Below are 27,994 nucleotides of genomic sequence, written 5' to 3' on the forward strand. Positions count from 1 at the left end.
AGATCACAACGAACACCAAAGAAATACAAACAATTATAAGAACATATTATGAGCAACTATATACCAGCAAATGTGATAATCTGGAAGAAATGGAGGCATTCCTAGAGACATAGAAACTACCAAAACTCAACCAGAAAGAAATAGAAAACCTGAACAGACCCATAACCAGTAAGGAGATTGAAGCAGTCATCAAAAATCTCCCAACAAACATGAGCCCAAAACCACATGGCTTCCCAGGGGAATTCTACCAAACATTTTAAGAATTAATATCTATTCTCCTGAAATCGTTCCAAAAAATAGAAATGGAAGGATAATTTCCAAACTCATTTTATGGGACCAGCATTACCTTGATCCCAAAACCAGACAAAGTCCCCATAAAAAGGAAAATTACAGACCAATATCCCTGATCAACATGGATGCAAAAATTCTCACCAAAATACTAGCCAACAGGATCCAACAGTACATTAAAAGGATTATACACCACAACCAAGTGGGATTTACTTCTGGGCTTCAAGGTTGGTTCAACATCCTCAAAACAATCAATGTGATACAATACATTAATAAAAGAAAGAACAAGAACCAAATGATACTCTCAATAGATACTGAAAAAGCATTTGACAAAGTACAGCATCCTTTCTTGATCAAAAATCTTCACAGTGTAGGGATAGAGGGTAAATACCTCAATATCATCAAAGCTATCTATGAAAAACACCACAGCAAATATCATTCTCAATGGAGGAAAAACTGAGAGCTTTTCCCCTAGGGTTGAACAGAGCAGGGCTGTCCACTCTCACCACTGCTATTCAACATAGTACTAGAAGTCCTAGCCTCAGCAGTCAGACAACAAGAAGAAATAAAAGGCATCTGAATCAGCAAAAAGGAAGTCAAACTCTCACTCCTGGCAGATATGATACTTTACGTGGAAAACCCAAAAGACTCCACTCCAAAGCTGGTAGAACTCATACAGGAATTCAGTTAAGTGGCAGGATACAATATCAATTCACAGAAATCAGTTGCATTTCTTACAACAACAGCAAGACAGAAGAAAGAGAAATTAAGGAGCCAATCCCATTTACAATTGCACTCAAAACCATAAGATACCTAGGAATAAACCTAACCAAAGAGGCAAAGAATCTATACTCAGAAAACTATAAAGTACTCATGAAAGAAATTGAGGAAGACACAAAGAAATGGAAAAATGTTCCATGCTCCTGGATTAGAAGAACAAATATTGTGAAAATGTCTATGCTACCTAAAGCAATCTACACTTTTAATGCAATCCCTATCAAAATACCACCAACTTTTTTCAAAGAAATGGAACAAATAAACTTAAAATTTATATGGAACCAGAAAAGACCTCGAATAGCCAGAGGAATGTGGAAAGTTGGCAGCATCACAATTCCAGACTTTAAGCTCTATTACAAAGCTGTAATTATCAAGACAGTATGGTACTGGCACAAAAACAGACACATAGATCAATGGAACAGAATAGAGAGCCCAGAAATAGAACCTCAACTCTAGGGTCAACTAATCTTCGACAAAGCAGGAAAGAATGTCCAATGGAAAAAAGACAGTCTCTTCAACAAATGGTGTTGGGAAAATTGTGGACAGCCACATGCAGAAGAATGAAACTGCACCATTTCCTTACACCACACATAAAAATAGACTCAAAATGGATGAAAGACCTCAATCTGCGACAAGAATCCTTCAAAATCCTTGAGGAGAACACAGGCAGCAACCTCTTCGACCTAAGCCACAGTAATTTTTTCCTAGAAACATTACCAAAGGCAGGAGAATCAAGGGCAAAAGAACTACTGGGACTTCATTAAGATCAAAAGCTTTTGCACAACAAAGGAAACAGTCAATAAAACCAAAAGATAACCGACAGAATGGAAGAAGATATTTGCAAGTGGCATATTAGATAAAGGGCTAGTACCCAAAATCTATAAAGAACTTAGCAAACTCAACACCCAAAGAACAAATAATCCAATCAAGAAATGGGCAGAGGACATGAATAGACATTTCTGCAAAGAAGACATCCAAATGGCCAACAGACACATGAGAAAATGTACAACATCACTCGGCATCAGGGAAATACAAATCAAAACCACAGTGAGATACCACCTCACACCAGTCAGAATGGCTAAAATTAACCAGTCAGGAAATGACAGGTGTTGGTGAGGATGCGGAGAAAGAGGAACTCTCCTGCACTGTTGGTGGGAATGCAAGCTGGTATTGCCACTCTGGAAAACAGAATGGATGTTCCTCAAAAAGTTGAAAATAGAGCTACCCTATGACCCAGCAACTGCAGTACTGGGTATATACCCTAAAGATGTAAATGTAGTGATCTGAAGGAGCACATGCACCTAAATGTTTATGGCAATCCACAGTAGCCAAACTATGGAAAGACCCACAATAGTCCACAATATCTACAACAGCCAAACTATGGAAAGAGCCTAGCTATCCATCAACAGATGAATGGATAAAGAGGATGTGAGATAGATAGATAGATAGATAGATAGATACACACACAACATACACACGCACACATACAATGGAATACTAAGCAGCCATCAAAAAATGAAATCTTGCCATTTGCAACAACATGGATGGAACTAGAGGGTATTATGCTCAGCGAAATCAGTCAGTCAGTGAAAGACAATTATCATATGATCTCACTGATATAAGGAATTTGAGAAACAAGACAGAGAGGATCATAGGGGAAGGGAGGGAAAAATGAAAGATGAAATCAGAGAAAGAGACAAACCATAAGAGACTCTTAATCTCAGGAAACAAACTGAAGGTTGCTGGAGGGGAAGAGAGTAGGAGGGATGGGGTGCTTGGGTAATGGACACTAGGAAGAGTATGTGCTATGGTGAGTGCTGTGCATTGTATAAAACTGATGAATCATAGACCTGTACCCCTGAAACAAACAATACATTACATGTTAATTTTTTAAAAAAATTTTAAAAAGGTTTATATCTCTTATCACTTTGATTCTGGGCTTTTTGATTTTTTTACATATTTATAGAAATTCTTTGTGTGAATACTAATTACATATATATCTGGCCAAGCATTATTATGAGTTTTTGTCTGGGAGAGAGATACAAACATACACAGGCATACACACACACTTGACCCTTGAACAATGAGGAGTTTAGTGGCACCCACACTCCCAATGGAGTTGAAAACCCATGAAGACCACTAAGGGCCTTATGTTGATCAGAAGCCTTACCAATAACATAAAATCAGTTAACACATATTTTGCATGTTATATGTATTTTATCATGTACTATATTATATAATGTACTATTAAAATAATATAGTAGAGAAAATAATAAATAAATTAAACAAGAAATAAATAAATAGATGGTATCTAAAAGAAGTTATCAAGAAAACCATAAGGAAAATACATTTATAGTATTTACCATTAATACATATACTGTACTTATAAAAAAAATCTGCATATAAGGGCACCACATGTTTCAAACCCATGGTGTTCCAGGGTCATCTGTGTGTGTGTTTGTGTGTGTGTGTGTGTGTGTGTGTGTATAAGATACTAAGTATAGTAATATCTAAGCTTAGTATCATATATATTTATCTTACTCTGGAATATGCCATTTATGTGTCTTTGTTTTATATTCCTTTTATATATGATCAAACATATAATATCAAATTTTAATTTTTAAAAATTATCCTAAAATTTAAAACTACAACAGATCCTATCTGCTTTCATTTCATCAGTTTCTAGGTGGTTACGCCAAACATTGACTAGTAATTTTATAACAAAACATAAGATTAAAAGCATGGTACTAACCATCAATTTCTATATACATAAAATAGAACAGGAAGGCATCAAAAATGTTTAATATCAATTTATTTAATAAACTTTCCCCTTCCAAATATCCCTCCCCATTAATTCTGACTATAAGCCAAATTATGTGAACATAGTATTTTGTATAATTTACAGTAGTTTAACTAAAGAGTAGTATTTTGGTGACAATCTGACCAAAAAATCAAAAGACACTATATTTTAAGACAGATAAAAATGTAATGCAGAGAACTGGCTATAGTGATGATAAAGAAAGTGCAAAGCCAAAAAAGAGAGCAAAGAGGCAACAAGAGACTAGCATAGGAGGAAACTACTATACCCCTACACTAAAGGGCAAAGATGAAGAAGCAGTAGCAACTCCAGATAGGAGTTGGCATTCTTACAGATCTGTTCATTGAAAGACACAACCCACAGAGGAAATAGAGCCACTGCCAAAATCACTGCCTAAGGCAAAGAGGGTAACCTGACTTTTTCCCTCCTTGCCTTCCAACCTCCAGTGTCCCCACAGAACATGCACTTGGAAATGCAGCCTGCAAGAGTCAGCCTCCTGTTTCAGGGAACAGAACAGTGGAAGGGTAAGAAGCATATCTTAGAGCAAAAAAACCTGCATAAGTGGCAATACTGCTCATTCCAGGAAACAATGTAACAAGTTTTTTCACTTAGAAACATCAAAATAGCATATTTTCCTCTTAAAACTTAAGTACATTGAAAGTATGACTTACGAAAGATTTGGATTGTCTTCTGTTAAATTATTTTCCTTTCTTGTCAAGCATTTATAGAAAAAGCTACTAAAAATGTGACTTCGTTCAACAAGTTCATCTGATGCCTTCTCCAATATAAGATACCTGTAAAACAGCAACACCACAAAGGAAAGTTGTTTTTAGATTTCTACCTGGTCTTCTTCCAGTTATCTTATGTATTCCAGAAATCTTCATTTTAATGGCCAATTAGATTCAAAGTCATTTGCAATTTGCTCTGATTTCAGTGTTTTTGGCTCTTTATTTACCTCATCTTCCATCAAGACTGCTTAAAGCAGAAATTGCCCGCTGATTCTTTCACTTGCTTAACATGTATTATCAAATTCCTAATATATACCAAGCACCATATTTACACTAACATATAAAATAAGTGAGGGGAAGTACCTGTCACCATACAGCTTACAATACAGAGGAGAGGGGGCGCCTGGGTGGCTCAGAGGGTTAAAGCCTCTGCCTTCGGCTCAGGTCATGATCCCAGGGTCCTGGGATCGAGCCCAGCATCGGGCTCTCTGCTCCGCGGGAGCCTGCTTCCTCCTCTCTCTCTGCCTGCCTCTCTGTCTACTTGTGATCTCTGTCTGTCAAATAAATTAAAAAATAAAAATAAAAAAAAAATACAGAGGAGAGTATAGAAGGAAAAATTAATCAAATACTGAAACCATGACACTCCTATAATAAATCTAGAAAAATTTTAATTACTATGAGATATGCCTAACCTATAAATCCTTAGTCCATTTCTACTAAAAGAATTCTTCAATATAAGCTTATAATGCAATGATTTAGTGCTTAAGCCCTTCATAATCAGAGAATTCTGCTATTCTTAATAGCTTATATAGGTTCAAAAATGACCTTGTAATCGCTTTTTTAAAAAAGCACAAAAGACAAACAGAACTTGAAATTTTTTTAATGTGGTTATGGAAAGGTTTTGCTACATGGAAGGAGACAAAAAGGATGCTTCTGATGTGCTAGAAACGGTATCTTGATCTGAATGAAGATTATATGGGTGCATATATATGTGAACATTCATTTGCTGTACACTTACAATTTGTGTACTTTACTACTTAAAAGTTATTCATTAATTTAAAAAATGAATAGAAAGTAGTTTAAAAAATAAAGTCAGAATCCCCTCTGAAAGGAAGTCAATGAAACAGACATACAGGCAACTCAGTGAAAAGGAAGTACAGAAAAGTACTACTGGAAATAAATTAGGAATAAAATTGTATTAGTTAATTCCAATAAAACATATAAAAACTAAGAATATGATCAGGTTCACCTCATCAAATATAAGCTTGACACTATTATAGGAATACAAAAATAAATAAGATGTAAGATGCATAACCTTTAGAAGGAGAATGATCATAATATTACCAAGTAACTTTAAAATCAGGCAAAATATTTTAAGTACTATAAAAGATGTAAATGAAGTATTACAGGAGTTAATAATATCTGTTTAGAAGATCAGGAGAAGTTTCAAAAAGGTACCACTTGAGAGAAACCTTGAAAGAGGAATAAAACTTTAAAAGATTGAGATAAAGAGGAAAGTGTTCAGAATCAAGATAAACAGTGCATTAAGGCAGAAGAGTGAATAAAAATGGGCTTTGTTTAGTAAATTATTTATAATTCAATATTGCTGGACTATGTAATACATACAGGGTTATTAGTAGATGGCTAAAAAGATAGTGTCAAATTATTAAGACTCTTGAATGCCAGAGTATCTGAACTCATTTTGACAGGTAATAAGAAATTAATATAAATTTTTAATGGGAATTGCATTCATAGAGTAGCTTAAGAAGAATATTGCTGGTCATAATATACTTAATGGACAGGAAACAGAGATAAAGGATATAAGGAGACACATTAGAAAAACAGAAAAAGGGGCACTTGGGTGGCTCAGTCATTAAGCAGCTGCTTTTGGTTCAGGGCATGATCCCAGACTCCTGGGATCGAGCCCTGCATCTGCTTCTCCTTCTCCCTCTGCCTGCTTCTCCCCCTACTTGTGCGCGTGAGCTCGCTCTTTCTCTCTCTCTCTCTCTCTGACAAATAAATAAAAGACAGAATAACAATCCAGATAAGAAGTACTAGAAGATCATGACATGATGATAGAAGAAAAAGAATAAATGAATTTGAGAGACAGAATCTAATAAAATTGGCAAATGAAATGAAACAAGACAAAACCAGAGAGGGAGACAAACCATAAGAGACTCTTTTTTTTTTTTTTTAATTTTTTTTTAAAGAGACTCAATCTCAGGAAACAAACTGGGGTTGCTGGAGTGGAGGAGGGCAGGAGGGATGGGGTACCTGGGTGATGAACAATAGGAAGGGTATGTGTTGTGGTGAGTGTTGTGTATTGTGTAAAACTGATGAATCACAGACTTGTACCCCTAAAAGAAATAATACATTCTATGTTAATATAAAAAAAGAAGAAGAAAAAATAAAATTGGCAACTGAGTATGTAAAGAGGGAAGGGAGAGTAAACAGTAAATGATAATGGAGACTTCTGCTTCCAGCCAAGATGGAATAACAGAAGCCAGATTAACCCTCCTGGATGAAAGAAGAAAAAAAAAATCAGACAAAATATATATGAATCAATAGTTTTCAGAACACTAGACACCACACAACAAAGAACACTGATCCTTGAGAAATGGGAAATAAACAAGGTGAGTTCCACTAATGCACCAGCTTAGTATGTTGTCCAGGCTGCAGCATGGGACTGAGTAACCCAGGCGACAGACTACAAGTTGAGGAGACACTGAAAGATGGTAGAGACCAAAGCAGCTAGAATTTGCAGATCAGAATACTGAAAAGGGAAGAGCTGTAGTTAAAGAAAATTCCAGACATCTGCAGAGAATCCTCCTTGAATATGCAGAATTTTCATCACCACGTGCATGTAAGGAAAAGGCTGGGGAGAGAACTACCTGAAAAGATTAGAGGGAATGGTAGCTAGCCACAAATATAGTGCCTGTTCTTTCCAAACAGACTGGAAAACCTCATAATTCATGAGGCCCTGATAGAAGATATTTAAATAAAGCTAGTATTATTAGTTAAACAAGAGGGTTCAGGTAAGATGAAGCTTACCTTCCTATCTATTCCTTCAGCTTGGCTCTACAAAAAGTCGAAAATTATTTTTTAATGGAATAGTGGTATGGGTTTTTTAAATGACAGGTAACTCTTACAGTGCTTAAAGACACAAGAGATCACTACAGAATTGCTTCTTTTCCCTTCCCAAAGTGACCTGTAATTTTTTAAGTACTTCCTTCACCACAGAAATATAATGAAGAAATACAAATCTGAAGTAAAAAAATAAACAAAAACTAAAATAAACAAAAAATAGTAACTCTTCCGGAGTACATAGCATCTTCAAGATGTAAAGGAATGAACCTGAGCTCAACTATAGAAAATGCTGGTAGGCAAACATCTTTGAATTCTTGGCAGGTTACTTTTAGCTAGAGTTAAAAAAAAAAAAAAAACTTCAGTGATAGACATGTGGTTTAAGATTCAAATCGAAACCGATAAATGAGAAGATCATTCATCACTGTACTTACTTCAGGTAGAAATCAATGATTACATCATTAAGAAACTCTCCTTCTTCTAAGCACTCCAGATCTTCATTAGTTACTCCTAATCCCCCTTTTGTAGGTGGTGGAGGATATACAATCAACCTTAAAAAGTAAAACTGAAGTTAAAACATATTGTAGTGAAAATTCCGGTATATAACAGTATAGAACAAAGAGATTTGTTATATAGAACACTAATAGGGCAATGTATTCAATAACTAAAGTGTACAGAGTAAAAATAACTGACAGGATATAAGCAATTATTTTTCCTTCTTTATTTTCACAAGGTACTAATAGTACTCTCACTGTCTTTTCATTTCCAATCCCATGTGGGCTAGTATTATATTCATCTAATCAATACCTTCTTTCTCACAATTAGTTATAATACCATCAAAGATATCTCTCTTCTGTACAATGTTTAACTTTCAACAAACTGATGTAATCAACAATAAAAGATTTTCCTAAGCTCCACTTTCCAGCTCTAACTTTGAATCCCCAAGATTAGTTCCTTTCCATTTAGAAGCCAACAGTCAAAAACTATATTCTCCTACTGGTGGCTAGTCCACAGCAACAGCAGAGCAATAAAGAAATAACATGGAAGCAGAGAAGGCAAAGAGTTTATATAGGTTTATATAGTTTATAGGTTTCCTATAACAAAGTGCTTACAATGTAAAACTTAAGAGAATATAAAGGAAACAAGTAATTATAACACAAGCAGAAAGTAGAAAACAGATAACCACTAATTAGGCATCTTTTTTCTGATACCTTCTCTTAAATCTCAGAAATATGAGCAGTTCTGAGTTTCTAGCTATAATCTTGGAAAAACATGATGGTCATCATTTGCATTAATACAGTCAACAATAAAAATATATTAATATGTGCATCTTAAACCAGAAATAATATGTGCATCTTGACTTCAAAACGAAGTCCCCTGCAATTGACTTAATCTTGGCAAACAAAGCACCTAAATCATATAAAAATATGTGAAATTTTAAATGCTAATATGAAAGTTACTATTTTATGGGCTATTTTCTATTCTATTTCTATTCTGTTCTTTCATTTGTTGGTTTTTTTTTTAACAGAAAAAAGGAATTATACAGAGGAAGAGAAATGCAGAGACTCCCTATTCTGGCCACCATGACAAGACATACATAAGATAAAATGTGAATAAAGTAGCAACTTATGAAAAGGAAGTTCTAATAAACTCCAAAGTACATTAAATTGAGATACACCTCAGTTAAGTAACCCCACTTTTCCTACCATATATTCAGATATGGACTATATAGTCATAAAAACCATATACTGCATCAGAAAGGATGACCCAACTTTTGTAGCAACATGGACGGGACTGGAAGAGATTATGCTGAGTGAAATAAGTCAAGCAGAGAGAGTCAATTATCATATGGTTTCACTTATTTGTGGAGCATAACAAATAACATGGAGGACATGGGAGATGGAAAGGAGAAGGGAGTTGAGGGAAATTGGAAGGGGAGGTGAACCATGACAGACTACGGACTCTGAAAAACAACCTGAGGGTTTTGAAGGGGCGAGGGGTGGGAGGTTGGGGGAACCAGGTGATGAGTGTTAGGGAGGCACGGATTGCATGGAGCACTGGGTGTGGTGCAAAAACAATGAATACTGTTACGCTGAAAAGAAATTAAAAATTTAAAAAAAATTTAAAAAAAAACCATATACTGCACTCGAGTATTTTCAACAAATATTTTAATCTTACCAAAGTTGACATTTTGGTTACCATTTATGTCTTACTGACATAAAACTAAATGAAATGGTACTGACTGTCTTCTTAATAAATTTTTTAACTTTCTCAAAAAAATATTACTTCTATTACTAACCATCAGTGTAAGAGCAAAACTCAAAACATTTAAAAAGGTAAACTATTGTCAAATCAATGTTGTATACCTGATACTAATGTAATATTGTTTGTCAGTTATACCCCAATTAAGAAGAAAAAGGTAAACTACTTAAAATCAGCAACATGAATGAAAACTACAAATATGTCTACCTATTACAAACAGGTATGAAACAGTACATACTTCTGAACAGGTCCAGTGTGCCTGACTTCTCGCCATTCTTCATCTGGATTAGATGTAATAGAAAGTGAGTAGCAACCACTACTTTGCTTCTGCAGGAAGGTGTAAGTAGGCTTGGCTGTATCTGTATTTGAAGGCTGACAGAAAATGGCAAAGAAAAGGTTTCCTTATAGATACATAAATAAGCATTAACTCTCAAAGAATGAAGTCAAAACCTAGACTAATTTTTTAAAAATGTGACTAAAAGAAATCCGTATCAATGAGTTATAGCTATACATTTAGAATTTCTCCAAAGATATTGTGAAATCAAAATAATACTTTTGATCAAAAGATACTATACAGGGGCACCTGGGTGGCTCAGTGGGTTAAAGCCTCTGCCTTCGGCTCAGGTCATGATCCCAGGCTCCTGGGATCAAGCCCCGCATCGGGCTCTCTGCTCGGAGGGGAGCCTGCTTCCTCCTCTCTCTCTGCCTGCCTCTCTGCCTGCTTGTGATCTCTGTCTGTCAAATAAATAAATAAAATCTTTAAAAAAAAAAATACTATACGTACAGGGTTACCTGGGTGGCTCAGTCAGTTAAGCATATGACTCTTTTTTTTTTTTAAGATTTTATTTATTTATTTGACAGACAGAGATCACAAGTAGGCAGAGAGGCAGGCAGAGAGAAAGAGAGGGAAGCAGGCTCCCTGCCAAGCAAAGAGCCCAATGTGGGGCTAGATCCCAAGACCCTGAGACCATGGCCCGAGCCAAAGGCAGAGGCTTTAACCCACTGAGCCACCCAGGCGCCCCAAGCATACGACTCTTGATATCAACTCACATCATGATCTCAGGGTTGTGAGAGTGAGCCCCTTGTTGAGCTCCATGCTCAACAGGGAATCTGCTTTAGATTCTCTCTCCCTCTGCCCCTCCCCATATTCACATGCACCCCCTCTCTAATAAATAAGTAAATCTTAAAAAAAAAATAAAGATATTGCCCATACAATGGTCAAAGGTTAACTTGAAGTGTTACTTATAGATATGGGCATTAGAATTAAAGAAAAATGTGAAAACTTTTCAGTTCAAAATGAACAAAAGATATAATAGCTAGGACAAATAAAATTTAAGAGATAAAAAGTTTGTATTTGCCATAGCAAACTTGAAAAAACTTTTCTTTCTAGAGGTATTTGGCAGAGATATACAAGCCTCTTCCAGATTCCCCTAATACTAACATCTTATATAACCACGTTTACAACTATCAAAACTAAGAAATTAATATTGGTATAATATTATAAACTAAATTGTAGACTCTATTCTGATATCATTAGTGTTTCTACCAGTATCTTTTTTCTGTATGAGGATCCTACAATTCCTGTTTTTCCCTGTCTTTCATGACCTTGATATCTTCAAGACTATTGGTTTGTCTGATTCTTCCCATAATTAGACTGAGGTTACACAATATTGGGAAGAATACCAGATAAGTCATGTACCCTTCTCAGTGCATGGTGATAGTATCTTATTCCTGGTGATGTCCGCCGCATTTCTCCACTGTAAAGTTACTTTTTTTTATAATTAATAAATATTTTGGCTGAGAGAATTTGAGATTATGTACATATCCTTTTTCTCCTTAAGTTCTTACCATTAAATTTAGTATCTCTTGGTGTACCTTGCCTGCAACAACATTAACTATGGTGGCTTTGTATTTCTTATTCCTTTTACATTTATTAATTCAAATACTTTCCTAAGAAAAAATTATCAATTATCCACGATCAGTACTTTTTTTTCACTCATTAATTCAGGTATTTATTTGTATTTTATTAATATTTTATTAATATTTTATTTAATATTATTAATATTATTATTTAATATTTTATTAATACAGATGTATGGGTATTTATTACATTCTTTGGTAACAATCACATTATCATTATTGATTTTATTGATCCAGCTGTTCTAGCTGTGGGGCGCTTGGCTGGCTCAGTTTGTGGAGCATGCCACTCTTGATCTCAGTATCGAGTGTGTCAAGTTGGGTGTCAAGTTTACTTTAAAATTAAATTAAGTTAAATTAAATTAAATTAAATTAAATTAAATTAAAACTGTTCTAGCTTTGGTATTGGGAGTTCTTTCAGGTTGGTTCCTGTGCCCTTCTGACAAAACATAGCATTTTCAGATCACTCTATTTTCAGTGAAAAAATTTTTACTGAACCTTGCCAATTATATAAATCATATGCTAACCTGAGATACTGATTTCCTCTTCATCTCTTCAGCAGCAACAGCAGGAAAAGAACAAGTTGAAGCACAATAATAATGAATAAAAGAACTTTCTTTTGAAGAGAGGTTCTGAAACAAAGGAAGTGCCTGAACCCAAGATAATGGATAAGAAAGCTCTAATTCTCCACTGGTTGTACTTATTTCTGTCATAATATCTTTCAATTTCAATTCTTCTCTTTGTGAAATAGGACTGTGTAGCTCAAGGAAAATGAATTCATTGGATTTTGCTATAAAAGAAATAAGAAACCAATTTTTATCAGTAGTGTTATTTTTCAAGGGGATTATAATTAAAATAATTTAATCATTAATGACAGTATTTTGTATATTAGTTAATAACCCAGGCAAATTAAATCCCCAAATAGGCCATTAGTAACTGAGATTCAAGACTCACAAATTTTAAACTCTTCCTGCATTAAAAGGGAAACTCTACAATGGTATTGGTTGCTGTATCTCTACCATCTGGCATTTAGTATTAGTAAACATTTATTAATGAATTTATGAATAAATGAATGAATAATAACTAAGCATTTAATTATTTTTCTCTACCATCCTCCATTTGTCAAATCTACCAATTAAAAAAGTATTCTGATCGAACACTTCCTTCAAAATCATTTTGTTTCATCAATCATTTCAACAATGGTCTCAGATAACATTCATTCCCCCGTAATAATTATAAATGGCTAGTTTTATTTCCCCAACTTCTCTATTTAATCATAAATTTTCCCAACTAATTTGGAGTAGGACAGCAAAATAACCACAGTAGTCCTCCTTTATCCATGGTTTCATTTTCCACAGTTACAGTCACCCACGGTCAACCACCACAGTCCTGAAGCAGACGATCTTCCTTCTGGCCTATCGTCATCATGTCTGTAGTGGGCTCTCACTACATCAAAATGCCTATGTCATTCACCTCATTTCACCTCATCACATAAGCATTTTATCTTCTCACATCATCACAAGAAGGGTAAGTACCGTATAATAAGGTATTTTGAGAAAGACCATATTCATGTAACTTTTTATTATAGTATATTGTTATAATTATTTTGTTATTAGTTATTATTAGTCTCTTACTGTACCTAACTTATATATTAAATTTTCTCATAGGTACACATGTAGAGGGAAAAAACATAGTATGTATAGACTTCAGTACTATATGTGGTTTCAGGCATCTATGGAGGAGTCTTGGAACATATCCTCTATGGATAAAGGGAGGGACTACTGTAATATTAAAGGTATAAAATTCAGTTCTCTACTTACCACATTTTATATGCAAAGGAATACAGAGGGCAAGGTAGAGAGATCGAAGAGGTAAAAACAAACCTTACTAATTTGATTTATGCAATTCTAAACTAGACTCTTTAGGAGTTGAAAACTAAGCAAAGTTGGGAGATATTTAAAATACATTCAAATAGACAGTTTTAGGAGCATTCTCCCAAAAGTATTCAATCCAGTCTTAGAAAAATGATATATTTAAGTAAACTGAGTTTTCTAAAAAATTCAAGAAAATACTGAAGATAAAAGACCTCTATATTTTATTTAACGTTGCCATTGATTAGCTGTCACAGTTATTACGAAACAAGGGCAAGAAACTCATAAGAAAGATAGCCAAGAATGGCAACTGACTTAGGATAAGGTATCCTTTTTATTTTAGAAGATAATTTCTCTTGGTTGAGTAAAATTATCAGGAGAAATTATGTAGAATAAATAATTATCTTGCATAACATTAAGGGTTAAAATCACTTTTAATTCAATGAACTTAATTTCAATTCAATGAAATAATCACACTCTATTACTTTAGAAGAAAACAACTTTATTTACAGGACTTCTCAGGTTATTCCAAAATTTAGAAATTATGTCATACTCACATTGCTGGCTTAATATGGAGTTTTCTAGTTGGGCCTGAATCTCTTGAAGATAATTTGCAGAGACCCAGAGGAAAAGGATAGCATGACTCCTTTTACTGTGATCATCATCCTTATTTTTCCATAACCCAAACCTCTTTAAATGTGTGGCATCCACTAGCAATGAAACCTCATTCAAGGATACTAAAACCAAAAGAAGACAACATTAGGAATACAACACTTACACACTTTATGACTCTTCTTGAAAATACGATGTTTTTCAAAAAGAATGATATGTGAAATTTTATAAAAGTATTATTTCCAGTACAGAAAAAAGGCCAAGGGGCGCCTGGGTTGCTCAGTGGGTTAAAGCCTCTGCCTTCGGCTCAGGTCATGATCCCAGGGTCCTGGGATCGAGCCCCGCATCGGGCTCTCTGCTCAGTAGGGAGCCTGCTTCCTCCTCTCTCTGCCTGCCTCTCTGCCTACTTGTGATCTGTCAAATAAATAAAATCTTAAAAAAAAAAAAAAAGGCCAAGAAGAAGAGGAGGAGGAGGAGGAGGAAGAAGATGACAATGAAGAAGATGGGTGTGCTGCATAAACAATGAATTTTGGGTCACTGAAAAAAAAATTAAATTAAATTTTTAAAAAAGAAGACAATGACAATGACAACTATCTGATCTATGCAGAAAAATAAGCATAATATAACTTAGAAGATTATGTATTTCTATTTTGGTCAATACCATCAACTAAGACCTCAAATGTTACCATAAGTCAATTTATTCCTATGTTTCTTCTCCCAAAATATCTGCATTCCACTCTAGCTAATATCAAAAGACTCTCAAAGATATTATGAGCTTTTGAATGGTCTTAGATAGTATTTCTTATAAAATTTTTCCAGGTTTAAAAAAATAAATAAAATAAAATTCTTCCAGGTTTTACTTCTCAAAACTTCTAGGTAATCACTCAGAATTATGGGTCTTCCTCCCAGTAAGCTAAAAGAAACTTCTATGAGGATTTTTTTTAATTCAAATAAACATAGAAAACTAGTATAAAGAAGTCCTGAAGGTCATCTGGTCCAACTTTAAGAAAATAAGCATCTGAACTAGTATCGGTTTAAGTACAAACTCAAGACGAATACCTATTTAAAACAAATCTCTTACTATTCCTTACTATTCCTACCCGCACTGTCTCCTGGCACTGTATCCTAGCAAGTCAAAATCTAGTTCTCCGCCTTTGACACTGGGATCACATCAGAGCCTGTTAGAAATGCAGAGTATCAGGCTGCAGTCTAGATGTACTGAATCAGAATATCTGGCTTACCAAAAAAATAAAACAAACAAACAAAACACAAAAAAAAACCAGGTAATTCATATCACTCAACACTGAAGTTTGAAAGCATTTTACAATAAGCATTCAAATACTTAACTAGTCATCTTAATGTTCTCACACCATTCTATTTTTTAACTTTTTCTTATAATCAACTGATCAACTTTAAACATCGTCTTTCTTTCATATTTCCTCCTTTCGCTTATTCCTTCCTTCCCTTATTCCATTTCTTCATGTCTTTTCTTGCTCCTTTTCTGTATTTCTACTTTTCCTCTGTGCCTGTTTGCATGCTTGCCTGCCTACTTATACTATTTCACTACTCCTTTTAAAAACATTTTACATAACTTCTTTTCCTTTCAAACTCTGTTACTACCTTTTATTTATTGGCATTTTCCTGGATAATCCTTTTTAAAATCACTTCTATCAATCAATCTATATCTATCCATTTATTTATGTTTTATATCTACTCCTCACATACCTAACTACTTTTCTATCTAGCTGTCACCATTCATCAATCTTATTTTATTGTAGTATTTTAGCTGAGTTCTTTTTAGATTTCTTTCCCCACTATCCACAATTGTACTTAATTTTCTTACTAGCTCCTTCTTTCAAACCCTTCTTTCTATCTCTTACTCCCACATTCTTTATTTCTTTTGTATTTACTCTTTCCTACAGACTCATCACTTTAAACTTCCTTTTTTCCTCTTACTTCCTATCTTTGTCCCTTCCTTTTTCTTCCCTCTTTGATAGTTTTTTTCTATATCTTTTCTCAGCCCAATTTAATCACCATCCTTTTCTTTCTCTATTCTTTTTTTTTAATTTTGTTTTATTTTTTCAGTGTTCCAGAGTTCATTGTTTATGCACCACACCCAGTGCTCCATGCAATACATGCCCTCCTTAATACCCACCACCAGGCTCACCTAACCTCCCACCTCCCTCCCCTCCAAAACCCTATTTGTTTCTCAGACTCCACAGTCTTTCTCTATTATTAACCTGCCTGTAACCTGCCTATCTTTCTTCTCACTTCCTTTCCATCCTTCCTTCATCTCTTTATCTCTACCTTCCTCTTTCCTTCTTTCATTCCTCCCTCTTTCTCCTTCCTCCTTCCATTTTTTCCTTACTTGTGTTTTTAAATATTTTTCTTTTCCTCGCTCTTTTGTTCCCTTTCTCTTTGCATTATTTTGTCCAGTCTTTCCTACTGGCTTATGCCCCTTAAAGTCCACTCTGTCTCTCCCTATCGCCATCTCTCTCTCTACCTAGCTACCCTACTTAATTTCACTTTTTTTTTTTTTACACTGACTATGACTTTTCTCTTTTTTTCCAGCTTTCCTGGGATACAATTATCATATAACCTTGTATAAGTTTAAGCTGTCTAATGTTAATCTGATACACGTATTTACTGCAAAACAATTACCATTGAAGCACTGGCTAACACTTCCATCACTACCATTTTTTTTCATGATAAGAACATGTAAGATGGACTCTCTGAGCAATTTTCAAGTATATAATACAGTATTATTAACTGTAATCACCATTCTGTGCATTATTGACCTTACACCCGGAAGTATATACTCTCTGTACAACATCTTCCCATTTCCTCCATGTCCCAGTCCCTGGTAACCTCCATATTAGTCTCTATTTCTGTGTCAGCTTTTTCAGATTCCACATATAAGCATATCATGCAGTATTTGTCTTTCTCCATTTGACTTTTTTCAATTACTCTAATGCCCTCAATGTCCTGCATGTTCTCACAAATGGGAAGATTTCATTCTTTCTCAAGACTAATATTCCATTGTATATATAAACCACACTTTTATCCACCCCTCAACAGACTTAGGTGGTTTCCATATTTTGGCTACTGTGGATAATGCAGGATGCATACATCTCTTCAAGATCCTGTTTTCATTTCTTTTGGATATATGCCCAGAAGTAGGATTGCTGGATCATATAGCAGTTCTAATTTTAATTTCTTGAGGAACCTACAGAGCGTTTTCCATAGTAACTACAGCAGTTTACAGTATCACCGATAATGTACAAGGGTACCCCATTTCCCCAAATCCTTATCAACACTTGCTGAACTCTGGTCATTCTGATGATGGCCATTCTAACAGGTATGAGGGGATATCTCATTGTGGTTTTCATTTGCATTTTTGTGATGATTAGTGATATTGAGCATCTTTTCATGTGCTTATTTGCCATTTGCATGTCTTCTTTGGAAAAAATGTGTATTCACATTCACATATCTTCCTCTGCCTAATTTTTTTTTAAGCATGATCATTCTTTTTATTTTTTTTTTGTTATTGTTGTTTTGGGGGTTTTTTGCCTTTTATTTTTTTAATTAACATATAATGTATTATTTGTTTCAGGGGTACAGGTCTGTGACTCATCAGTCTTACACAATACACAGCGCTCACCACAGCACATACCCTCACCAATGTCCCTCATCCAGGCACCCCATCCCTCCCACCCCCCTCCCCTCCAGCAACCCTCCGTTTGTTTCCTGAGATTAAGAGTCTCTTATGGTTTGACTCTCTCTCTGGTTAGTCTTATTACATTTTTCCCTCCCTTCCCCTGTGATCTTTCGTCTTGTTTCTCAAATCCCTCATACCAGTGAGATCATATAATAATTGTCTTTCTCTGATTGACTTATTTCGCTTAGCATAATACCCTCTAGTTCCATCCACGTAATTGCAAATGGCAAGATTTCATTTTTTTGATGGCTTTCTCTGCCCGATTTTTCATCAGACTTTTGCTTTTGAATTCTCAGAGTTCTTTATATATTTTGGATACTGGCCCTTTCTTAGATATGTGGTTTGCAAATATTTTCTCCCATTCCCTAGGATGCTTTTTCATTTTGCTAATGGTTTCCTTTGCTATGCAGAAGCTTTTTAGTTTGGTGGTGTTCCACCTGTTTATTTTAGCTTTTGTTGCCTCTGCTTTTAGAGTCAAATCCAAAAAAAAAAAAAAAAATCATTGCCAAGACCGATGCGAAAAAACTTAACCCCTAACGTTGTTTTTTTTTCTAGGAGTTTTATGGTTTTCCATCTTACACGTAAGGCTTTAATCTAGTTTGAGTTGATTTTTGCATATAGTAAAGATGGGATTCCAGTTTCATTCTTTTGCTTGTGGCTATCCAGCTTTCCCAACACCAGTTATTGAGACATAGCATGCGTTTATTTCTGCGTTCTCAATTCTGTTCCACTGTTCTATGTGTCTATCTGTTTTTATGCCAGTACAAAATTGTTTTGATTACTATAGCTTTGTAATATAGTCTAAAACCAGGAAGTGTGATGACCCCAGCCATGTTCTCAGGACTGTTTTGGCTATTTGAGATCTTTTGTTGTTCTAGACAGATTTTAGAATTTTTTCTCTATGAAAAATGTAACTGAAATTTTGATAGGTATTATAATGACCCTGCAGATCACTTTGGGTAGTATGGACATTTTAATAACATTAGTTCTTCTAATTCACAGGTACTGTAACTCCCCCATTCCGAAAACTGTCAGTGAAACTGGCAGCAAAGACAAACAGACTAAATTACAAGAGTAGGAACCTTCAGAAAACTTAGCACTTCTTCCTCACGCAGCTCATAATCCCAAATAACTGATACTATTTCTGTGAAATCTAGACAACTACTACTAATCCAAATGTACCAACCTTTTAGTATAAAAGCATAATTTTCTTTACAAAGATTTCTTGAAAAAGTTTCCCTTTTTAAAAAAGGAGATTTAACACCACCATTAAGGAAAATATACCTCACTACCAAATTTTCCCCAACATTTGGTTTATTTTGTTACAGGACTACGGAAAAAACTGAAAGTAGGAGTTGCCTATCATTTTTCCTACCCACTATTAGGGATCTTAGTAACAGAACCCTAATTTTATCTAAGAGGCAAGATATTCAGCTTTTAGAAACTCCATTTCCTAGCTTTCTTTGCAAGTAGATGTGTCATCATATGACTATATTCTACCTAAGAAAATGTAAGTAGAAGAGGTTAGGTGGCATGCACATCCAAGAAGGCTCCTTAAAAAGGCAAGACATAGGTGGTATGTGTGCTTTTTACCATTTTCGCCTTCCTCCTGCTTTCTACCTAGAACACAAACATGATGACTGAAATATGAGCAGCCAGTTGTCCATGACACAAACTTAAGGATGAAAGTCATATGTCAGGAATGACACAGTAAAAAAACAAAAGAGACTGGGCCTCTGAAGACTAAAGAAACACTGTATCAGCCCTGTTCAGCCTATCTCTGGATTTCTTCTTCATGAAGGAAAATTAAGTTATTTTCTTTAAGTCACAGCCAAACATAATAGATAATATAAGTATACAAATTAGTATTTTCCTGAGCTACTGTAGAAAAAGAATAAGCATTTAGACTTCTACATTCCTTATCTATTAAAACCTTTCATATGCATGTCTTGTTTTTAAAAGATTTTTATGGGGCGCCTTGGTGGTTCAGTCTGTTAAGTGTCTGACTTTGGCTCAGGTCATGATTTCAGGAGTCCTGAGATGGAGTCCCATGTTGGGTTCTGCACTCAGCAGGGAATCTGCTCTCTGGGAGACTCCCTCTCCCTCTGCCCTTCCCCCCATTCATGCTCTGAAATAAGTCAGAGAAAGACAAATACCACATAACATCACTTTCATGTAAAATAAAAAAACAACAACAAAAAAAACCCACAAAAACCACAAGTTCATGGATACAGAGATCAGATTACTGGCTGCCAAAGGCAGGGTGTGGGTGGGCAAAATGGGTAAATGGGACAAAAGGTACAAACTTAACAGTTATAAATAAGTCATGGGGATGTAATATACAGCATGGTGACTACAGTTACTGTATTACAAATGTGAAAGTCACTGAGTGAGATCTTAAAAGTCATCAATCACAATAGGAAAAAAAAAACCTTTTGCAACTATGTATGGGGAGGATGTTAACTAGAGAGATAGTAGGGATCAGTTGTGCAATATACACAAATAACAAAACATTATGTTGTACACCTGAAACCAGTATCATGTTACATGTTAATTATACCTCAACTTAAAAAAAAAAAAAGGATATGGGAGGAGCGCTGTTACATAGGTATTTAACTATAGATTACTACACTTTCCTTTAGGAAATTATTATTTTCTTTTAAATCAGGTCTTTGTTTCTTCTAAATGGTTAATGTTATATTATTCCATAATAACATTAAAATATCCTAATTAGGAATATCAATTTGTTTATACTGTGCCTTGCTTATATATTCTTACTACTTATACTAATTTCCTAATTATTAGATTATTGTAATATATAGCTGTGGATTCCGTCTGTGGCTATGCGGGGACTCCAATTAAAGTTACTTCGATCACATCCTCAGTCTTGGAACAGAAGCTTCCTCTCTTCTGTAGTCAATCTGTAAAGCGCTATTTGTGTCTATTTTTCTTCCTCATTTTTTTCATAATTCATTCTCTACAGAGACTATTCTCTATTGCTTCTTATTTGTTATCTTAGTGTCATTATTATTCTGAAAGGATTTTGGTTGGGGAGAAAATAGAAAATGTTCTGAGTCTCTGTATATTGCAGGTATAGTTTCCAATCTACTGTGCCTTACTCAGATAAGAAATGGTATAAAAAAATTTCTCCTAACCCCTATGCAAAACCATTTTACATGTTTGTGTGCAACATTATAAATTTTCCTTACAGTTCCTATTTTCATACATTTCATCACACCAAAATCTTCTTGCTATCAAAACTTTATTTCTGTTACTTTGAGTCTCTTAATATTACTGATCATTAAAACAATAGTTATAAAATATATTCAAATAGTCTTATAAAATATTTTAACTTCTTTTAAAGCTGATAAAAAAAGGTGTTAACTTGAAATATATTAATTGGGGAGGTTATGTGCTATGGTGAGAAAAAAATAATAATAAGAGGAATCAAACTTGAAATACATTATTAACCTTAGTTTTACTTAATTTCTATACTGAAAAAATTATGGAAAGCTGGCTGCAGAAAGATTTCAGAATTTTTGCTATTTTATGTTCAAAATTACAGTGAAAAGAAATCATAAGACAATGACAGCTTACCTTGAAATGGGATCTTAACATACTTTGTCGTGAACTAAAGGAAACATAAAAAAGCAAAAAATGAGTTACCGCTCAATATGTTACTATTCAAAATTTTCAGTTGTTTTTTTTTTCTTTTTCAAACCACAAGCATGTATTCAAAGTCTATACTAAAAGTGCTCAAGGGGCGCCTGGCTTGCTCAGTCCATAGAGCATGCAACTCTTGATCTTGGGGTTGTGAGTTCAAGCCCCATGTTAGGTGCACAAATAATTTTTTTTAGGTGTACAAATAAATTTAAATTTTATTTTAAAATAAAATATTCAAAAAAAGTGTTTAAGCCTTATTAAAAATAAGCCAAGAAAATGTCTCACTGTAAAGACTTAGCTGGGGTTTTCTTGGTAAAGACCTAATTTTATTGAAGAACCCTGAGCACATAATTTAACTCTCAATATGCTCATTTATTAAAAACCAGTAAGACTTTACTTAATATATATTTTTAAAATGTTTCCTGAATATTATGGAAGGTATAAGACAAAGTCCCAAGAAACTGCCAAGAGAACCCCAAGGTGTCAGTGACTTTGGTAAATAAACCACAAAACAGGGTTTGATTCTTGGCTTTGTTGACATTCCCAGCATTCATCTTTCCATGTTACAAATTCACTTCTGACTGAAAGTACAGCAAAGTTTTTATTCTTTCTGGTCCTTCTGTGCCAGGACACTGATTTTCTCTAGGAATTTTTACATATATCTGACCTTAAGTACTGCTTTTATAACAAACTTTCAAGGTCATGGAACACCTAAAATCTTAAATGTTCCATCTAAAATAGGCTTTTAAATTCATTTTTCCATTAATGTCAAAATGAATTCATGGCTATTTATTTATTCTTTAGTTGGATTTCTCTTCTGATCAATACATTTATGAAACTGTTTACCAAATCAGGGGTATAGTCTGTGAGCACAAAACAAAATTAAAAATGGTCTTGGTACATGGCTACCTAAATAAACTACCAACAGAATTCCAAATAAGTAGCAAACAATGTCCAGTGAAACCACAGGTTTATTGTGACTCATTTCTTTTTCCAATTTAAAAATTATTTCATATTGTAGTTTAATAAAATTCATATTTCAGAGTCTAAGTCAGCCACTAAAGCAAAATTCAGTCAGAAGTCCATATGAGTTAAAAGTTGAGTTTGGGGTTCAAATCCTGTCTCTACCACTTACACACAAACTAAGTAGGTAAATTTAGGTTACTTACTGAACCTAAATTCAGTAAGCTCTTATCTAAAGCTGAAATCTTTCAGCTTTAGATAAGAGCCTTAATCAAAAGGAACTATTATCATTAGACACTAACATCTGATTAAGTATATTATCTAATTTATCAAATGCACCTTATTATTCTGTCACTTTCACACAACTGCTATATATATTTGGTGTATATTTTCCCTTGCCAAATTCTGAACATATTTACTAAGTCTTTAATCTCATAAAATATATCTCATCAAATGTAAATAATTAGTTACAGAAAATGAGTATAAGGAATTTTGCTTTTGAGATTTTATAGACAGTACTACAAAATTATGAACTAGAATAGTGTACCTATATATCTTGGCCTCTACTTTGTCATTATTCTCATTCTTCCACAGTAAGTATTCTTGTCCTATATCAAATCTTTCAGCAAGGATCTGATAATTATTTATATCTTTGTATGATGACTAAGCTAACATGTAACCTCTCCCAAAGGCAAAGCCCTATTCCCAGCAAAAACTTAATCCCCAGTTAGGAAGATAAGACAGATATTTTTGTGAGAGTAAGATAAACCCAGTTCTCTGAAATCATACATACCTATTTTATAACTTCTTAACAATGGACAGTACAGTTCTCTGAACACAATGTTTACTTAATAAACATCTGCCCTACTATCAACAAAGCTGAGAAACAAAAAATGAAGTGTTCACATCTATTGCAGCATTCTCTACACTAAAAAAAAAAAATAGTAAAGGTCCAACTATAAAAAAATGAGCTCTAATTTATGTAAGTAGCTTCCCAATATAGCTATTTTTGTAGTTTAGCTAAAATGTAACTATCAAGAGAGTGAGAACAGTATCTTCAGTTAATCTACAATGACACATTAGTAGAGACTCATTAAGTATCTGGAAAATTACTGAGTTTAATTCTCTTACTTATTCCCCCACGAAAAAAAGTTCTTTCATTTCTCTGTTACAAAGTGTTATGAACTGTGTCTGAAAAGGGAATATATAAAAAGTCTTTTGGATCCTTGAAGTTTTAAGACTTTTACCTTTTTCTCTCCCCTTTTCATATTATTCATTGTTTTTATATGTTAAACTTGCTTATGCTCTCTCCTTAGTAACATACTGTTTTATGTTTTAATATTTACAGAATTCCTCTCAGTCTTTCTTCATATACACATATTTTACCTGTATATATTTGCTTTGATTTACTAAATCACTTTCCTTTAATTAGACATTTAAGTTTTTATTTCAATTATAAGAATTGTTCCAACAAACATGAAACAAATTTTGAAAACCTACTTTATGACATTTATTGAATATCTGCACTCCCCTACTACTTCTAATAGTAAATATTGGGACAACCGAAATGTTTCAACAGTCAGGAATTACGGACAACCCAAGTACCCCAAAATAGATACATGAACTAACTTAATAGTGGTAAGTTACAAAACAGCATATATGTCATATACTTCTGCTTTAAACATATATGCATATCTAATATGAAGAATATGGAATGATATTGACAGCAGAGTTGATGTCAAATATTTCTGGATATGCAAGATTATAGATATTCTTTAAATTTTTCTTAAAATAAAATAGTTTCTTTACTCAATTGTAATTTTTTGTTTGGTCTTATTTTTTGCCCACAAGTCCACCTAACTATAATATACAATTAATAACATTAACTAATGGAAACCCGCTGCTGAATATTGATGTTGGATTTTCTCCGCTGACTACTCAATTATTATCACATATTTATATTATTTAATTTTTTACCATTAAAAACAACTCAACAGAAGAAAAAATGATTAAACTGAATCTAAAATTAAAAAGTAAAATGGGAGGGGAAGGGAGAAATGTTATAAAAAGTGAATGAAATTCCTTAAAAGAAAAAAAAAGTGTAAAACCATCCCAGGCATGCCAAAATCATTAGTATCTAAAAGCTACTGATCAGAGAATATTACACAAAATTGCTCTTGTGTTTTCAATCAAAGCAATTTTAACTATATTACAAGCTACCATTATTTATAGATCCCAGATTTTGCTGGATTTATACAAGAAATTAGGCCATCCTCCTGCATAGTCACCAAGTAAACATCTACTTTATGTCTTAAATCATGTGCCTTCCCTGTGAAGTCTTCCGGGATTCCTCCAGACAGATATTCCCATATGCACCCTTCTTGTACATATTTCCATTTAACATTTTATCATAATGTAAATATCTATTTATGTGTCTGTCTCTTCCATTAGACTACAAATTCCATGAAAGGAGAGCATATGTCTTACCATTTTATTTTTCTCGGCCCTATCCCTAACACACTGACATATTAATAAAACTTTTGGGAGAATACCTGAGTTATAACCTGACATGGTCAATGCAATTCAACTAACATTTGACACGCTTATTTAGGATTGAACCATTTATGGAAGGTGTAAAGGCAAATAAAAGCATGGCTCTTCACCACAAGAAGCTTAAAGGCCAATGGAGAAGTTCAGGCAAAAATATAAACAATTATAAACCCATAGAATAAATCTTAAAACATATACAAAGTGCTATAAGTATACAGTAAAGGGAGAAGTTAGTTCTGGTTAGAAGAGAGGAATCAGGAAAGGTTTCCTGGAAGAGGAAATATTTCAGATAAGCCTTACAGGATGGTTAGAATTTTAACAGGCAGAAATAGTAAGAAAATACAGAGACGTGAGTAAAATCCAGTCTAGGAATTACTCCTGGAGATCTTTAAAGAAATTTAGGAATTTGAAGAATCCAGTTTACAATTTAAAGCAGCAAAATGGGATTTCCTCTTTTTGCTCTCAACTATACCCTGAATAAAAATTGACTTTACCACCAAGTAAGTTTAAGAACTCAATGAGTATCAATACTACATATGATCTTTTTTCATACATGATCTTCATTAGAATAGCTGGGTCAAAGATATAATTTTAGGATGTTCCCTTATGATTTTAGGATTCCCCCAGTTAAAGTCATGTCTCAAAGTAGGTATAATGACATATTCAAAGTGTCCCATATAAAATTAATCTCAATTCCATTTTCATTTGCATTTAAAAAAAAGACAATCTGTAAATGTCTTGTCCATAATCCAAAACTAAAAAAACAAAAACAAATTAAATATACTTACTGTAACACAACCTTTAGAAGCTCCTTTTATTTTACCAATATAAACAGAAGTAAATATAAAATCCAGTTGTAGGTCCATCTCATTACTAGGTATAACACAGGAAATGTTTTCCATGACAGGATTATATGGACATAATTCAGATGAAGCCTAATAAGGAATAAATTATAAAATGCATATAACCCTAAGTATTAGACAAATGCTGACAATGCTTTTCAAAGTCAAATACTTCTTTAAATCACTATTAATGAATTTGTGAAGGATTTTATACTGTTCTTGTAAAGAAATCATTATCTAGATTTTTTTTTCTTAAAAAGCCTATGATTTACCTTGAAAAAACTACTCCTAATAATTGAATCTTAATTACATAGGCCTAAGCTCTAGAAATATATCTTCCTCTGCATCAAAGCCATAATTTCAAACTTAATATTCCCTAATAGGTTTTATTCAACTTTAGTTCAACAGAAATATACTAAGATTTATATAGTACCTTAGTTCAAAATGAGTTTCTAAATATATTATCTCTTTTAATCACAACCACCCTGTGAAGTAGTTCGGGTTTTTTGGGGTTTTTTTTTCCATTTCATAAGTAAAACTAATAGATGTTTCGATTGGTTAAGTGACTTGCAAAGGTCATGAAGTCGGTGTGAATCAACATTAAGTCAAATCCAGGTTTCTACCTGAAGGTCAAGGGTTATTTCAACCATGTATAATTGTTTCATACACCAAGATGATGCTCTTAGGTAATTCACTTGAAGGCATGTAAGTGCCTAAGAACCATCTGTTATATCAAATCTATATATTTTACTCTATGTTCGATATCTGAAAATAACTAACCAGTTGCCCAAAACCTCAAAAATTATACAACTTCCACTCAAACAACTACAGAACTCTGCTTTTAAATTACAATACACTTTATCGGGAAGTATTAGCAGCAGCTGTTTCCTACAATCTCTTCTGAATTTTAAACTGCTTTCAAATGACTTTTTCAAATCCACATTTGGCTAGCCTTTGTGCATTATTCCCCTTTAACCCTAAAATCACTAACAACCAAATAAATGACCACTAGAGCAACTATGCACATGCACTTACTCTTCTTCTACCTCTAGAAAATGTGATTAATCCTCATGTGAAACATATGTAGTACTCATTATTCTTAACCCAGCTCACAATGCCATTTATCTGCCTAATAAAAAATCTTTATTATTATCTTTTATTGTTCACTCTAAAATTCTTCTTATCCCTTAAAGAACAGATAACAAATCAACTACAGGGACTCTAATCAGTGAGACTAATAACTGTGTGTGTTTTAAGTGATAAAATGAGAAGACAGGATAAAAAGAATTTCTTTTGGGGGCCTCACATTTTGCAAAGACTAAACTAAGTGCTACCTAAAAATGGCCAACCCATGTTTCTCATAACTTCATTTAAAACTGGAAACAAGGAAAAAAAAAAAAAACTGGAAACAAGGAAAGGTGTAGAGATGTTAAGGTATGCTGCCCTATAGATCTTAGTAGGTCTTCACATTATTTTCTGCCTGGGTTGTGATCATATTCCAGCCGTTCTACAAAAAGTGTTATTTTCTTATGATATGATCATTCATACTGCATTATGAACTTACATGCTGCCAAGGAAACTATAATTCATTGAGAAGTTTGAACTCATTATCAAAAATGACATGGCTTTTATTACCAATACAACTAAGACATAAAGTAGGCTACCGGCCCAATCAAGCAAAAATGGTTACATTCTAACAAAATTTCCCAACACAGATGCTAAGCTGATCTCTATATAGAGCACCAAGGCAATAAAAACACCAGTGAAACAATAATCAGACCACCAGATTTTTTTTTTATAGAAGTGACCCAATTCTTCATCACACCTTAGAGAATAACAGCTTCTGACATTATTAAAAAATAAACCAACAAAAGTTTTACCATAATTCTACACTGGTGGTC

General features: G+C 33.9%; 1 protein-coding gene across 1 annotated transcript in view; it reads right to left on the reverse strand.

Annotated features, from left to right (window-relative positions):
- The window catches only part of SENP7 (SUMO specific peptidase 7), a 164,019-nt gene that overhangs the window by 19,874 nt on the left and 116,151 nt on the right, over positions 1 to 27,994 (reverse strand). Inside the window, exons 11-17 of the mRNA XM_080799916.1 lie at positions 26,040 to 26,186; positions 21,673 to 21,706; positions 14,303 to 14,482; positions 12,402 to 12,664; positions 10,196 to 10,329; positions 8,130 to 8,246; positions 4,555 to 4,677 (exon numbers count right to left, since the gene is read on the reverse strand). Of these exons, the coding sequence (XP_080656042.1) occupies positions 4,555 to 4,677; positions 8,130 to 8,246; positions 10,196 to 10,329; positions 12,402 to 12,664; positions 14,303 to 14,482; positions 21,673 to 21,706; positions 26,040 to 26,186 (998 nt within the window). The remainder of the gene's footprint in view (positions 1 to 4,554; positions 4,678 to 8,129; positions 8,247 to 10,195; positions 10,330 to 12,401; positions 12,665 to 14,302; positions 14,483 to 21,672; positions 21,707 to 26,039; positions 26,187 to 27,994) is intronic.

This window comes from Martes martes, assembly GCF_963455335.1.
Source record: "Martes martes genome assembly, chromosome: 1".
NCBI lineage: Eukaryota > Metazoa > Chordata > Mammalia > Carnivora > Mustelidae > Martes > Martes martes.